Source organism: Heteronotia binoei, chromosome 5 (genome assembly GCF_032191835.1).
Source record: "Heteronotia binoei isolate CCM8104 ecotype False Entrance Well chromosome 5, APGP_CSIRO_Hbin_v1, whole genome shotgun sequence".
In the NCBI taxonomy this organism is placed as follows: Eukaryota; Metazoa; Chordata; class Lepidosauria; order Squamata; family Gekkonidae; genus Heteronotia; species Heteronotia binoei.
In genome coordinates, this window is record NC_083227.1 from 76,798,501 (window position 1) to 76,813,701 (window position 15,201).

A 15,201-nucleotide genomic window follows, 5' to 3' on the forward strand; every position below is an offset into this window, starting at 1 on the left:
CATCATTGTGTACTTCCTAAAATTATGAACAGTCTGTTTGAAAACTCAGGCTTAAAATTCCAGGATGAGACAGTACATAGGAATGGAAAGTGCTTGAGGATGATGATGAAGGGCCAGATCCACTGATCTTAAACATAATAAATAATGTAGCTTTGTCCAGCTCTTGGTCATCTTTCTGGATGCATTTCCCCAGAGCAAATTTTAAGGGAATGCTAGATGGGTGCCTCTGAAAAGACAATGTTCAGCTGCTATGGGCCAAATAACCAATGTGAAGCATTCTGAATTCAGTTGGTTTTAATGGATAGGACTAAAATTAGTGCTTAACTTGTGGACATGCATGACACTTAAGCACTAAGCTATGGCCAGATCATGTTCAGCATCCAAAGTCTGGGAAAATGAGGTCATCATTAAAGGCCCACTGCATTCCTTACCTTGAACTGGTGCCTTTGTTTAGCGTTCCCTGGCCTTTGGTGCCTCATTGCTGCTAGTTGCACTTAACCTGAAAGTGACAGGTGCATGCTGAGCAAGCACAAGATGTGCTTCCCTTCCGATCAGTTCCATGACTGTGAAGGAACTGTTGATGCAACCTTCTGCAGTCAGAGGTTGCAAGAAGAGGTGTGCAGATGCCGGGGGTGGGGTCAAGCCAATGAGTGCCAGCTGGCTTCTTTTCATACACTGGGGAGGTAATGCCTGTGCATTGGAAACATGGACTGACAATCTGTATTTCTCATGTGTGGGAAGTGAAGAGAACTTCTTACCTCTCCCCCCCCCCCTTTGGTCAGGGTCAGGACAACTAGCAAGATGGAAAACTGCACCTGCTGTCGAATGAAGCATGCAGTGTTAGCAGTCTAAGGACTGAGGTCTCTTTCTGAAGGAGGGGCTTGCAGGAATGTGCTAATGAAATTGACAGGGTGGTAAAATTTAAATCTTAAGCTCAGGCACCATTGCTGGCCTGGCATTGTTGAAAATATCTCTTCTGCTTAAGGTATGGCGCAAATAAGAGCTGGAATGCATCTTTCAGCAACAGCCCCTACTGTTTTTAGATGGCAGTGGGTGTGATTAAATCACGATTAAAGGACTCCCCCTCCCCCAATGAGAACTGTTGGTTTAATACTACAATTGTTTGGAACACCTATTGTTTGGTAGCCATACAAGCCTCCCTTATCTCCCCCCCCCCCCCAATTGTGTAGGGTATTCAGAACTCCGTTGTCTTTAGTGGTTCAAACGCTGTGACTTTGAGAGAGCAGAAACTGGGCAGTGTCAATCAACTTGTGTAGCTGTGGCCAGTTCGCCCTCCCGAGGAGAGTTCAATCGAGTCATGGGCAAATGTGCTGGACCGGCTGTGGAACTGCAGCGTTATGCTCCTGTGCCTGCGTTGAGGGAGGGAGCATAATGCTCAGGCAGCGGCTTGACATTGCCTTGAAAGGTGCTGGAGGCCGCGCAGTCGGTTGCCGGAGGGGGGTGGGGGAGAGTCAAGAGTGTCAAAGCAGCAGCACTGCAGCGCTTGCGGTATCCCTCCTCTCGCGCTCGGAAATGTTGCTGCAACTTGGGAGGTTTTGCGCCGTTGTCCAAAGTGCGCGGCTGGGCTGAGCTAGGGAAAGGGGCCCTGGGTTTAGGCGCGCAGCCCAGAAATCTGAGCCCTCCGGGGATTGTCCTGAATTTCTGAGCGAGAGCAACAAAAGGCTCCGCCGGAAAGACGAGCTCACCTCGCATGTGGGATGATGGCTGCTGCTCTCTTGCAACGTGGTCGAAGTTGGAAGATCGCTGGAAGTGAAGTCTCCGCGAGGCGTGGGCTGTGCTGGCTGGGGAAGCGGGGTGCCGCTCCGTCGCTGCCCCTCCGGCTAGCCGCTGGTTTTTAATGCCTGCCGCCTTCCGAACTCTTGTTCGGTTTTTCTGCGCCTCGTGGCAAAGCAGGGTGATAGATTTGTCGCTGGATTTGTTCTTTTTAAAGCTGTTTTATTCCGAATTCCTTTTTAAAAAAAAAATGGTACCATACTGAGATCCTGATTTGAGTCTTCCTTGTTCTGCTTTGTGACTCGAGTACAGCATTTGTTAGGTGTCACTCCAGGGGACTCAATAGGACTTTGTTCCCTTTAAGTGGCGGAGCGTATCCTTCGGGCAGGGTAAGCCCCTTTGCTCTCTGATGGGAGACGGCCTGGGAATGAGACTGCTGTAATGTGATTCCCGTGCCAGCCAAGGCGAAGCAGAGAAAGGAGCGCCTCTCGCAATTTAGCTGAATGCTTTGATAGATAATAGCAGACATGCTTTGTGGACTGAAAAAGGATTTGCAAACAGATTTCGGTGAGTGAGACTGTCTCTCCCCCTCCCCCCGCTAATTTCATCAGATAACCTTTTTTTTTTTAAGGCAACTTTATTCTTAAAACTTTGTGTTTATAAATTCTAAGCCTGATCTTAATAGGAGGGTAACAGTTAATATCCTTAATACAAGACCTCAGTGGAAATCCGCTCAGATTGTATGCTAAGACTTCCATGCTTTGATACAGGCAGCTCTTGGATGTGCCTGGTTGTTCTCTTTGCATATAAGGAATTTGACTTTGTAACCTTGGAAACTATGCCATTCTGTACGGAGCTCTCTTACAAGTCATTTTTACCGCGTACATGTTTTATGGGGGCTTTGAATGTAGCTGGGTGCCCTTTTCATTTCTCCTGTTACTATGAGACTGAATTTCCACTGAAAAAGCATGGTGTTACTGTGTGTGAGAGTATAGTAAGTGAGCATGCTAAATATAGACAGATAACCAACTCTGAATCTTGACGTCCAGTGCTGCTTCCAGAGATGATTTTTCAGTCTAACTTGCTGTAATGCATCGCTGACTCTTATGTGCTAGAAAATTGCCTGTTTAAGAAAGGCTCTTTCACACTCTAAGTATTATGGCCATTCACTTGTATAGAGCTGCTGCACACATCTGAAATGGCTTTATGTGTCGCTTTTACCATGTGTACACACACGCCATAAAGTTTGTTGTGGCTTTGACAAATGACTCTCCTCTACTTTACTTTCAAAGGCTACTTTTATTTCTGTCTTTTCTATCCCAGAAATAGGGTTTACTAGCCATTTTTAAAATGTTACGGATGTCCCAGGAAACCTGGTTGTAAAATGCTTGAAAGAAGAAGGTGGTTGGCAATAAAACACAGTTGCACTAAGCGTTGCCACTTTCATCCTTTTCTAATGCACTATGTGTGAAGGTTTTTCTTTTTCTGCTTTACCCGCTTCCTGTCTGAAAACTTTCACTGTGGGAGAAAAGGGTTTATCCCAAATTTGGGAAGAATGATTTATTTCCAAACTGGCTCTCTGATCTAGATCAATAAAATGTCAGCAGATTTTGTGATCTCTGCTGTCATCTGAAAGCTATTTTATTTTTTGAAAGCACAGTTTAGGTACATTTGCCATAGTAGATGGTGCCTGCATATTGCTTAAAACAGTTAATGACCATTAGGTTAGTTATCCACTTTCATTAGGAAACTGCTTCTCTTGCAAGTTCTTTGACTGTCTAAATAGAAACGAATTAATGGAGAAAGAAGGAAAGTGCCCTTTTGTGAGATGTCTGAAAACATTGGGCAGCATGGCTTTTGTAACAGTTACTAAAATACTTGGTCTGTCTTTGTTTCTCAGGTAAGCTTGGTTTTAAGCAGGATAACTGTCCGTTCTGTAGACTCTACTTTAAGCAAACTGTGAAGAAAGTTAATTCTAAACTTCCACTCTGGAAAACCCCAACAATTTTTTGTGTGTGTGAAGGTCTTAAAATACATATTCCTTCACTGTTGAGACATACACCAGTGAATGCTGGCAGTCACATTGAGATGTCTGTCAGTGTTCATCAACATCTCTTTCATTTTGTAAACTACCAAAAATTCAATTTTGGATTGTTGGCATTCACATTCACATCTTTCCGCAGCATCCATTGAATTTCAGACTTTTTTTTGTAATGTGGAAATATTTTTGTTGGTAATATTGAGCCTAATAATGTTTGTTTTGCTGATTGCCAGAACCAGCATGAATACAGGGAGCCAATTCTGGTTTTATTGTCTGCATAGATGTTAAACTTTTTACAGTTTCCTTATTTCTAGTGAACTGTACCTGTTTTATACTGGCTTCTGTTAATGCATATATCACATACTGGGATTTCTGGAATTTGTCATGATTTAGTTTGAATTCTGGTAAGATAGGTGATGTCATTTGACGACACAACGGTTTTATTATCCTGCTCATTGACTTAGTGTTGCTTGTGGCCCAGTTCTGAGGAGGAGAAATAAGTCTGTTAAGTCTGTAGAGCCAGAAAATCCATTCCCACACCCACCATGCCATCTTCTTTCCTTTGGATTTATAACTGAGGATTGAATTTCATACTTCCCAGTGAATCAGATTTGATCCTGAGGGCCTTCAGTTGCTGGTGTCAGAGGCTTATATCGTGGTATGAGATGACCTATCCTAGAAAATTGTGTAGGGTTGTATGCTCTTGTACCCTGAAACTGTTGTCAGGCACAGATGGAGACAGGAGTACACAACACTGGCTGCTTTTAAAATGCAGGATTCCAACTGTATACAGAAAGTGGCCTTAGAGATGTATCTTAGCTTTAGAAATTGTGCATTTGTGCAGGACTGTCCATGGCGCTGCTCTGACCCTGACTCTATGGCCTTATTCACTCATGCAAGAAGATGAGATGGTAGAATGAATTATTGCAATTCCGTATACTGTAGATTCTAGTTTTGAATATTCTTTCACACAAAAACCAAAGGAATAGAAAACTAGTATAGCAGGGACATAGCCTCTTTTACTTGCTGTGCTGTCTTTCTAGTTTCAAATAATTTTAACAAAGAGGAATCTGCTATCCTCTACCTCCTTCCTGAAACAATACAGGCCACCTCAGGTCTCTGCATGTATGAACTAGGCCATATTAATAATGATGTGAGTCATGTGATCTATGGTGAACTCTAATGAGTCTTTCATTCTGCCTTTGTATCAGATGCCTCCAATAGATGATCATGTTAACAGGTCAGAGTGTGGAGTTTTATTGTAAGCCACCCTGAGCCAGCTTGCGGGATAGGGCGGAATATAAATAGAAAAATTAAATTTGTTTTTTGTAGAAGGCTGTTTTACATTAATTTGAGGATTTCACTGAGTGATAATGACCCTGATGAAGTAGCTTTGCACTTGCCACTTCCGTAAGAAGTCTGTGTTCCGTTGTAGCCAACATCACTGGATTTAACCAAGGTGATATCTTTGATAGCTTCACAGCCCAATCCAGACATACGGGGTGGCCGGCCGCTCGGGCATAGGTGGATCTACGGCGCTGCTCATTGACTTCCAAAGGGGAGACGTTATGCCATGTTTTGAGGGGGAAGAGCAGCCCGACGAGCGAGAGAGAATCCGTCACCGTGGTGATTCTGCCCAGGTGCACGCCATTGGCCTGCTGCCGAGGTGGGGGTGGGGGAGGTGCAGGCTCGTGCAGGACCACAGGATTGGCCAGCCCGTTGCATGTGACCGGGTGAGGGGGCGGAAAGCCTGTGCCTGAGAAGCCATCAATCCCCTCACTCCCTCCCGCTGTCAGAGACTCTGCCAATGACAGGCAGGCAGACAGAGGCATGCGTGGACAAGCAAGAAGTGCCAAGTGCAGGAGTTCACTGTCCCAGACAGCGGCTGGAATGTGTGTCTGGGAGCAGCCACACTAAGTGTGAAAAAAAACCCCTGGAGCCCCCCCCCCAGGTGTTACCCTGCTGCCGCCCCCTTCTATGTGTAAGGAACACCTCCCCTGGGGGCCGCAGAACTCAGAGTGCAAGCCGCTGGGCATGCATCCACTTCAGTGACCCTCTCCTTAGTGCCCAGTACACAACAGCCCTGTGTGGTCAAATACACCATCAGCCCGGGCAGGCTGAGGGGCAGCACCCTCCCTCCCCTGTCCAGCCACGCGGTGGAGCAATACATGTGGAAGTCTCTGTGTTGGAGTCCCACCTGCAAAAGAGAGACAGAGATCAAGTGCACCAGCAGGGGCAGCAGCTGGAAGAGCAGCTGGGTGCTCTCTTAAAGGGACAGTCTCTGACCCACCTCCCTTCATCGGGCCAGCTGCCACACACACACACCCCGGTGCCCTTACAGGGGTTGGGAATGCGGCAGAGGGCGGACCAAGGGAAGGGGGCAGGCAGAAGCACAAGAAAGTGGGCTCAGAAAATGCCCCCTGCCGGAGCCACCTGCCTGGTTCACGTGCCAGGGACGCTCGCGCACCAAGCAGCCAAGAGCGGGGGGAGGGGGAGGATAGTGGGGGTGCACAGTGAAACTTACCCAGCCATGGGCAACAGTACTTGCTCACATGCAGAGCCTCTGTGAGCCCAGAACCTGTGGAGACCTGGAAACAAGAGCAGTTAGCCCCAGGGGAGAGACCTCGCTCTCCTCTGCGCAAGTCAAAGATACAGTTAAAGCTACGGCGCAGTACAAACTGTCTTGAATCTGGGTATTTTAGGCAAGTCACTCTTCCTCAGTCTAACTTACCACACAGAGTTATAAGAATGAAACGAGGGGAAAGAACAGTATACACCACCCTGAGTCGATCAGGTGAAGGAAAGACACAATGGAAATTGTGATTTCTAATTTGTCATCTAGCAGAGACATAGCGTTCCCAGCAGTCTAAATCTCACTAGATAATGATCCATCTATTATAATAGGAACTACAGAAATATTACCTGCTCACCAGATCACTACTCCCATCCTCAGCAAAGAACAGTAGTGTTCTATATTACATGTGTGAAAATTATTAGGACCCAAAAATCCTTTAACTGTGCCTAGTATAAGCTTGTAAGATGGTGTTCATACGTTATGTGAACCTCAAGAGTCATAATTTATTTTCTTTTGGAAATGACAGAAATAGTTTGGCTGCTAGGAACATGATTAACCATTGCTGCATATTAACTAGAATTAAACATTTGCATTTTCAATACTCACACATCATTTTTATGCCAGTCAAAATAAAACTTGACCAGAAATGTCAATCCATTTGAAATGTTTGAAGGGGAGATAAATCTCATAGGGTTCCATTTTATACGCTCTCAAAAAATAGGTGTGATCTCATTGAAAAAAGAGTAATATTTAATTGTTTAAAGAGGAGAGCAAAATGTTTAGGTTTTGAAGAGCTAAATAAAACCCTGATCTACAACTGATAGCACAATCCATGGGGGGGGGGGGGCGGAAAGTCTTTTGGGAGCAGACGAGCCGCTACGTGGGCACAGGAAGGGTTTGCACCGACGTATGACCAGTGCCGCCACAGTGGAGGGGAGTTACATGGGTGGGGGGCTGCCTGAGCGCCACTTCACACAAGGGCAGTGGTGCCTGAGGGCTGCATCTGAGCATGGGCAGAAGTGAGGTGGAGCGCTGTATTCAGGTGGAGGAGGGGTAGGGTTGGGGGCACATACCTAACAGAGCAATTAATAGTTAGAATGTCATTCTATAGCAAGCTGTCTTGAACTAGTACAAAATCCGTCACCAGTGTCCCTGCCTGTCCCTCGTTCTAAGTTCGTATGGCCGGGAGCTTGCCAGCAGAGCTTCCCGCCACATGCTCCTCTCCCTAACAACTGAGTTGTGCGAGGCAGAGCAGAAGTACCAAGACATTAACGGAATACAGTTCAAAAGCAGTCTTTCCAATCACCAAGGAGTGACAGTTTTCCAATATAAATTTTACAGAACATGTCTGTAAGATTTCCAGGTTCTCCCTTACAGACATGTTCTGAACCTTGTTGGTCTCCTGTGAATGTATTGTAAAGATTGGGTTCCAGTGATAAATAAGCCTCCAAACTGAAGAATGACGGATGACACGTCTTGATATCTAGAGCAGACATCTTTGGAAGGGCTTCTTTAGTTCCATGAGCTAAATACTGGAAAATTGTCACTCCTTGGTGATTGGAAAGACTGCTTTTGAACTGTCTTTCGTTAGTGTCTTCTTGCTACATGCTCTTGTCTATTTGAAGTTCTATGTGCAAGCTTTGTCAGAACACCACTGACCTTTACATTACACTGTTTTGTTTAAAATTTATGGTATCTCTTAGCGGTTTTTTTATTTACACAGCTGTCCGCTAAGATCCTATATGGAGAGCCAGTTTGGTGTAGTGGTTAAGTGTGTGGACTCTTATCTGGGAGAACCGGGTTTGATTCCCCACTCCTCCACTTGCACCTGCTAGCATGGCCTTGGGTCAGCCATAGCTCTGGCAGAGATTGTCCTTGAAAGGGCAGCTGCTGTGAGAGTCCTCTCCAGCCCCACCCACCTCACAGGGTGTCTGTTGTGAGGGAGGAAGATAAAGGAGATTGTGAGCCGCTCTGAGACTCTTCGGAGTGGAGGGCAGGATATAAATCCAATATCATCATCTTCTCCTTCTCCTTCTCCTCCTCCTCCTCCTCTATACTCTTGGATGAATGGCTGCAAAGTTGTAGTGCACCCAATCAAGGGCTAACCATACTGTGTTAAGCAGAGTCACATCCTAAACCCATTGACATTGATGAATTTAGAAGGATAAAACTCCATCTAGGATTGTACTGTTAGCCTGTTTTTTCCTAAGTGCTACTCATATTGATTTTAAGAACTCATAATGGAACTTTGAATGTAAAGACTACACTGGCTAGAAGAAGCATTCAGTTAAAAATGTGCCTTCTTCTGCTGTGAGTCATATTGAATGAACCCATACTGTTGTCTGATGAAGTGTGGTTTTAGCATACAAAAGCTTACATTCACAAGTTGTGCATTCCAGACTAGCATCAGTTCTGACACTGAAAATTGTTGTGTTGCAGTTTGGTGGACATTTATAAATTGCATTCAGAACAGTTTCTTAACATTACTGTTGGGACTTGCATCTGTTGTGTGCTTTGGAGAATTTTAAAATATCTCACTATTCTATCTTAATTTAATTAGTTTAAATTACATTCATTTGCACATCATTAATTAATGAATAAACAGAAACTTAACTGCAATAAACTATTATGTCTCTCATGTAACTGGAAAGTAAATTATTTTTAAAAAAATAGGTGTTTACTTCAAGGGTACCATGAGATATGAAGAGCAAGGTCAAGGATACCACTATGTCAAAAAAGTTGGGAAACACTGCTTTAAAAGGTTGACTAGCAGTGCTAGAGATTAGAAGTGCAAGCTCTACTGGATTACTGCTTCCTTGTAAATGTTGCATTATTGTTGTTGGTTCCCAGCTCTAGCAGTGCTGCTGTTTTAATAGGCAATTAGATTTTTAGTAGATTTATTTGACATCACACATTATAAGCCAGGGATGGCGTAGGTAAATGTGTTTTTTAATGATTAAGGAGCCCTGCTGTGCCTACCATATACAGGTTTGCCCTCGTCTCACTTGCATTGACTTGAATTTAACGTAGGTCTCGAGACTGCTATGCGACCTGCATACATCACTGTTTGAACTGCGCAAAGGTGGGCATAAAAATTAGCAGCCTAATGCTCTGAAGAGTTGGGTTTATGAGCCACTTACAATACAGAAGATTAAGAATGAGGCCGAGGCCAAGTCGAGCAATGCAGACAAGGCCCAGATTAGACTATAGTATTGCATGATGTACATGGAGCTACCTTAGAGTTTTGGGGAATTTCAGGGTAGCTCAGAATTTGGCCATAGTTTATAAACAGGGTTGTTACCCAACTTGAACTGCAGTCCTAAGCAATGTTCCCTAAGCTGTGGAGTCTTTTGAGCAAAAATAATACTTTATGAACTACTGGCATTAAAGTTGTGAGCTATTGCATAAATTAGTTTGCTCTGAGGCTATTTTTCCTGAGCTAAGACACAAATGTGTGAGCCAGAGGCTAAAAAACTGACCTAGCTCACATTAACACAGCTTAGAGGGAACACTGCCAGAGTTAACACCCTTTTAACCCAGCAGTCTTACAATGATATAACTGTATAATGCTTCACTGTTTGATCCATATCACTTTATAACTACTCTAATATTTAGCACTAGCCACTTTGTCCAAGTTATACCAATTATGCCCCAACCCCCTGGGCTTGCTATTCATTTCCAGGCTTAATTCAAATTGCTGGTTATGTCCCAAATGGTTTGGGATGAGAGTACGTAAAGGATTGTTGCCTTCAGCATGAGCCTACTTAGACACTAAGGTACTAGGATGAGTACACAATAAGAGGCTCATCAACACAATGCAGTGGCAGCACTGAGACTGTAAAATGCTGCTCCCTGCATGAGAAAGGTGTCACTTTCTCTCTCTGGCTTCTAAGAGGGACCATAAAAACTTTCATATTCCAGTGACCATTTGTAGTAAATAATATGGATGTCAGCATGGTTGGACACAGATTTGACCTCAACAGAAACTGATGTCCATTATAGGCATTAGCTTGGTTTGATCCTTATTGCTAATATGTTGTCTGTGTTTGTTTATTTTACCCTTGACACTTCTGTGCCCAAAGTAGAATATAAATGGTTTTAATAAAATCAAGCAAGGTTCCCTCTCCAGTAGCAGGAGAGGCAACAAGTACCTGAAATAGGAGGCAGCCAAGGTACTGGGTAGGGAAAGGTATAGCTTTGTGTCTTCCATCAGTAACAAATTGCAAGGGGATCTTTACAGTGCTTAATCTAGTACTACTTCTGGCACAGTTATTACTTCACTTTTGGAATGCCTTGATCTTTTCTTGGTGTCCTTTGGACACTGAGTTCCCATTGAAACATATCATTGAGGTCTGCATGATGGTTCTGAGGCATTTTCAGCTGTGTATGAATTCACAGAGAAGGTAGCTGTACATACTTGCAGGCATCAATATATGCTGCCATGCACTGATAACATATCATCATGAAAGCAGCTTTTGTCAGTTCATTGTAGCTGGATTCTGATTAGCATATTGGATACTTGCATCAATACATGACCCATCTTGTGCATAGAAAATGGCTGAAGATCTGCATGCCATGATCATCTTAAACCTTAGCAGAGTAGTCTCTGGGGTGTAGGTCATATGAACTGATCTTATAAGCTAAAGGTGGTAAAATTGGAATGGTCAAAATAGAGGCATTAGTTGTGGGTGAAGTTCTGAGTGTGACATGGGTTCCAATTGTTCAATTTCTAACAGAAAACTATTTCCTTCCAGGTAACTGTTTATAAGGTCATGATTTTTAAAAAGTTATATTTGACTCTCTATTGTTGCACATTTTGAATTATAGAACACTCTCTTATTCCTGTAATTTTAATTTTAACTTAATGTTAACTCTTAATTGGTTAATATGTTTTTAATATAAAAAAGTGCTGAGAGCCATAGACAACTTTTTACATTTCCTGTAGAAATGCTGCTTTTGGCTTGGGGAAATCTGTGAGTTATCTGTTGTGTTATTGCCTGATGGTCAGCGTATCTGCTGAGAGCATGATACATAATGACACATTATTGGAGACTTATAGAGATAAGTTATATAGAAAAGCTAAGGCTCTGACACTTTTAGGTCTTTTTTCATTTCTCTTTTCATTTCAGGACCTTTGTGGGAATAAAGATCCAAAGTCAAATAGCAAAATATGTATCTGAATAGAAGCCTCCCACACTCCCACAGCCCTCCAATTCTCAAAGTCTTTCATAGTTTAGTTTAGTTTATTCAATTTATATCCCACCCTCCTTGCCAAAGCAGGCTCAGGGCGCCTCACAATACATAATAAAACAACAATATAAAACATTAGGTTAAAATAACAATCAGGTGCTATACTAACTAATAAACAATTGGGTGATATATTAAGGGCGTATTTATAGTACAGACTAAAACTAGTTTCAAACACGTGTAACTCCTACACACACTGTGTCCGTCTGCGATGGTACAGTGTGGCTAGCACCCTACCAGAAATGCCCTACAATTCCAAGGGCACATTGCAGAAACCCCGAGTGCTTTAAGATATTTTCAAATATTGTGATGTTAAGTGCCTCAGGCTATTGTAACCAAATGAAAGGAACTGAAATTGGCTATCCATATGGTTGTCCTTGAGACCATTTCAGTAAATGAGATTGTACTGTTTAGTGAAATTAAATGGGCTGATGAAGTAGAGGGAGAGAAATTGGTTTTAGTTATTTTTTTTATTATCTCATAATGAACCTGTATCTATAGAAACCTAGTAACCATAGATCAAGTTAATGTGTCACTTCACCCTGCTTTCTGCACTCTTAGCAATGTACCTTTCCAGTTGGGAGACAACCCAGCCTGAGTTTGTTCTAAAACTTAATCCAGAGTAAAAACATGAATTTCCTGGGTGGTCAAGAATCTGACCCGAAATGGATCAGGATGGGGTCAGCTAGCTTATAGCTAGCTAGCTTATACCTAGTCTACATCTAACTGATACGGGAAATGATAGGTAGCTTACCATGTAGCTCTGTTATACATATTGTTATACTGTTTAATGTTTTTAGGTTTTAATTTTTTGAATGTTTTAAATCTTAATATTTGCTAGTTTAAATTATGTCTAATTATTTGTTGTGAGCCACCCTGAGCCACTTGTGGGAAGGGCGGGATATAAATTATTAAATAAATAAATAAATAAATAAAAAACCCAGTATTCAATCCCTCTTCCTTTCTTGAAGTTAACTCCAAGAATGGGGTGAACAGATCTCAGCTACATCAATCAGTGAAAAGGCAGAGTGGATTTCTTGGTTTCTGGAAGTGAACAGGGTTAAGACAACCATCAGGGCTTTTTTTGAACAGGAACACAGTTCCGGCTGGCTTGGTGTCAGGGGAGGGGCATGACCTGATATGCAAATGAGTTCCTACAGAACTTTTTCTACCAAAAATACCCTGTGCAAAACAATAGTGATATCAGGGGATGTGGCCCAATATGCAAATGAGTTCTACAAAAAAAGCCCTGGCAACCATTATTGTCCTGTCTGCTGGTGTAAGCAAATTCTATGTATATTGGGTGTGTGATACACTGCATCATACATAATGGTGGCTGGAGCTACAATTCAGGCTATGATTTTTTCAATTGCTTTTCATGGCACCAGGTAGATGACTTGTGCTGCAGCTCTGTTCAGAGGCTGAGGGTGGGGGTTCTATTGCTGTCATTTTTCACCTATGACTTAGAAGTATCTGACATTCTCATTAGCTACATATTATATATAAATGGGAATGAGCTGTTGCTTTTCTCCTGTCTATTACCATACCCCATCTTTTCCCCTAGTCTTCAAGGCTTTGCAACATATGTGCAGATGTATTGCCTCCTTCTATTGACTGCAAGGATATGATCAGTATTTCTACAACTGTTGACAACATCTTTGTCTCTGCTGGCTTAAAAGGATCCCCCACAAATCCATGGGCCATTGTGTAGTGGATGGTTTCCGTGCTGAAATCTACATATGTTTCTATCAGTTCTAAAGTGCTAACATCTGGGGCTTGTCTTTTCATTTCCTAATAACTTAAAAAAAATTGCCTGGATGCATAATCCTGCTCACACAAATCAGTATTTATTTCTTGAAATATTGCTACTTAACTGAACAGTGGTAAAAGAATAATCTTTATGGGAATTAAGTACTCGTATGATTTAAGAGAGATTGAGCGGAGCTTTGCATGTACAATGAAAGGCTGTAAGAGCCCAAGAAGTCTGTGTAGTGTGCTAGAACCTCCTTAGTCTTCCACTCTCATTCCTCCTTGACAAAGTCTGCCTTTCAAAGTAGCTCATGTGCATCACCTCTTGAACAGAGATCTACTGACTCACTGCCAGTTCACTTACGCAGGTAGCTTCTGCAGGCTCTTTAAAACTATTTAAAGTTTACTTAACACCCACAAAATAGATTGAAACAGTAGTTTAATCCCATAAATTGTAAGGGTTTTAAAGGCTCCAACAAAAGCAGAGTTCACAGAGAGGTGGAATAGGGTTGCCATGTCTGTGTTGGAAAATACCTGGAGACTTTGGGGATGGATCTGGGAGAGGGTGGGATTTGAGAAGGGGTGGGTCCTCAGCATGGTACAATGCCATAGAGTCCTCCCTTCAAAGCAGCCATTTTATCCAGGGGAGATTAGCTGTAAAAGTGGGAGATCTCCAGGCCCCATCTGGCAACCCTAAGGTGAAGGGAGGTTGGGGCTAGGTCTGATGCCACGATCATTCATGGAAATGAAACCAACAAGCTCACAGAGAGGCTGGAAGGTAAAAAGCCATGAGATTAATCCAGGCAGGAGTGTCCTCCTCTTCTCTATTACACTGTAACTGTTAAATCTGGCCAGGGTGTGGTGAAGTCCAGCAGGAGATGAATGACTGGCGGATGGAGGGCTCTTTATGCACACACTGCTTACTGTGGAGAATCCCAGCAGTCAAGCTTTTCATCTTGATTTTGGATCTGTTTGCCTGCTGTTCACCACCATTTTTTCCTCTGTTGTATTTATTCTGTTTTATTCTGCAGCTGCAAGGGAAAAACACAGATTTTAAAAATTGGGGTGGAACATCACTTGTGGCATGTTGGGAGGTGGCATCCAAAGGTGGTTTTTTATTATTTATGCAGTCGCCCTGTGGTAAGTGTGCATTAGCACCGAGGAAGCACTTTCCATTTAAATCCTTGTGAAAGGGAACACAAAGGCAGGCAGGCAAAGTAAAAATAAATGCAAGGAAGGCTTGAGGGGAGCACATCCAGGGCAACAGTGAGGCCATGTCATCCGACCTGCCCATGATGGTGAAGAAAGAGGCTTATTCTGGTGGAGAGGCCATGGCTGAGCAGCATGGAGAAGCTGGGTGAGGAAAGGGGAGGGGGAAGGAAAGGGCACTACCGAGTGAAGCTCAGGGAGAAGGATGGGCAATGCCTTCTTGTCGTTTCCCAGCTCCTGCTGCAATGAAACATCCAGGGAAGAACTTGTTTGCAAATAAAAATGGCAGAATTCCTTTTTTGTTTACATTTTTTTTATCTGAACAAAGTGGAGGAGCTCGCAAAGTGGTATCACTGGTCTCTCTCTCTCTCTCTTTTTTAAACAAGCCAGCAGTCTAACAATACGAGAGACTATCACAAGACTTATATTGCTGGCTTAAAAAAAATCGGAGTGGCAGGAACCAGTGAGAGACAGAGGGATCCAGTGGGAGATCAGTGCTGCTACTCCAGTCTCCCACTGGTTCCCTCCACCTCTCGCTGGTCCCTGCCACTCCAATTCCATCTTCAGTGTTGATGGAGGGAAGAGGTGTTTGCTCAGGCTCCTGCTGCCTCCTCTGTACCTTGCTAATGACCATCACATGTCTCTG

The 15,201-nt window shown here is 43.2% G+C and overlaps 1 protein-coding gene across 8 annotated transcripts in view; it reads left to right on the top strand.

The window, feature by feature from the left end:
• Positions 1 to 15,201, top strand: part of GRIP2 (glutamate receptor interacting protein 2) — a 637,553-nt gene that overhangs the window by 448,210 nt on the left and 174,142 nt on the right. Inside the window, exon 1 of one of the 8 annotated variants that reach the window (XM_060239634.1) lies at positions 2,143 to 2,301. The exons of the other annotated variants lie outside the window; for them this stretch is intronic. Within the exon in view, the coding sequence (XP_060095617.1) occupies positions 2,262 to 2,301 (40 nt within the window). The 5' untranslated portion in view covers positions 2,143 to 2,261. Of the gene's footprint in view, positions 1 to 2,142; positions 2,302 to 15,201 lie in introns of those variants that run through there. 8 annotated transcript variants of the gene reach the window in all.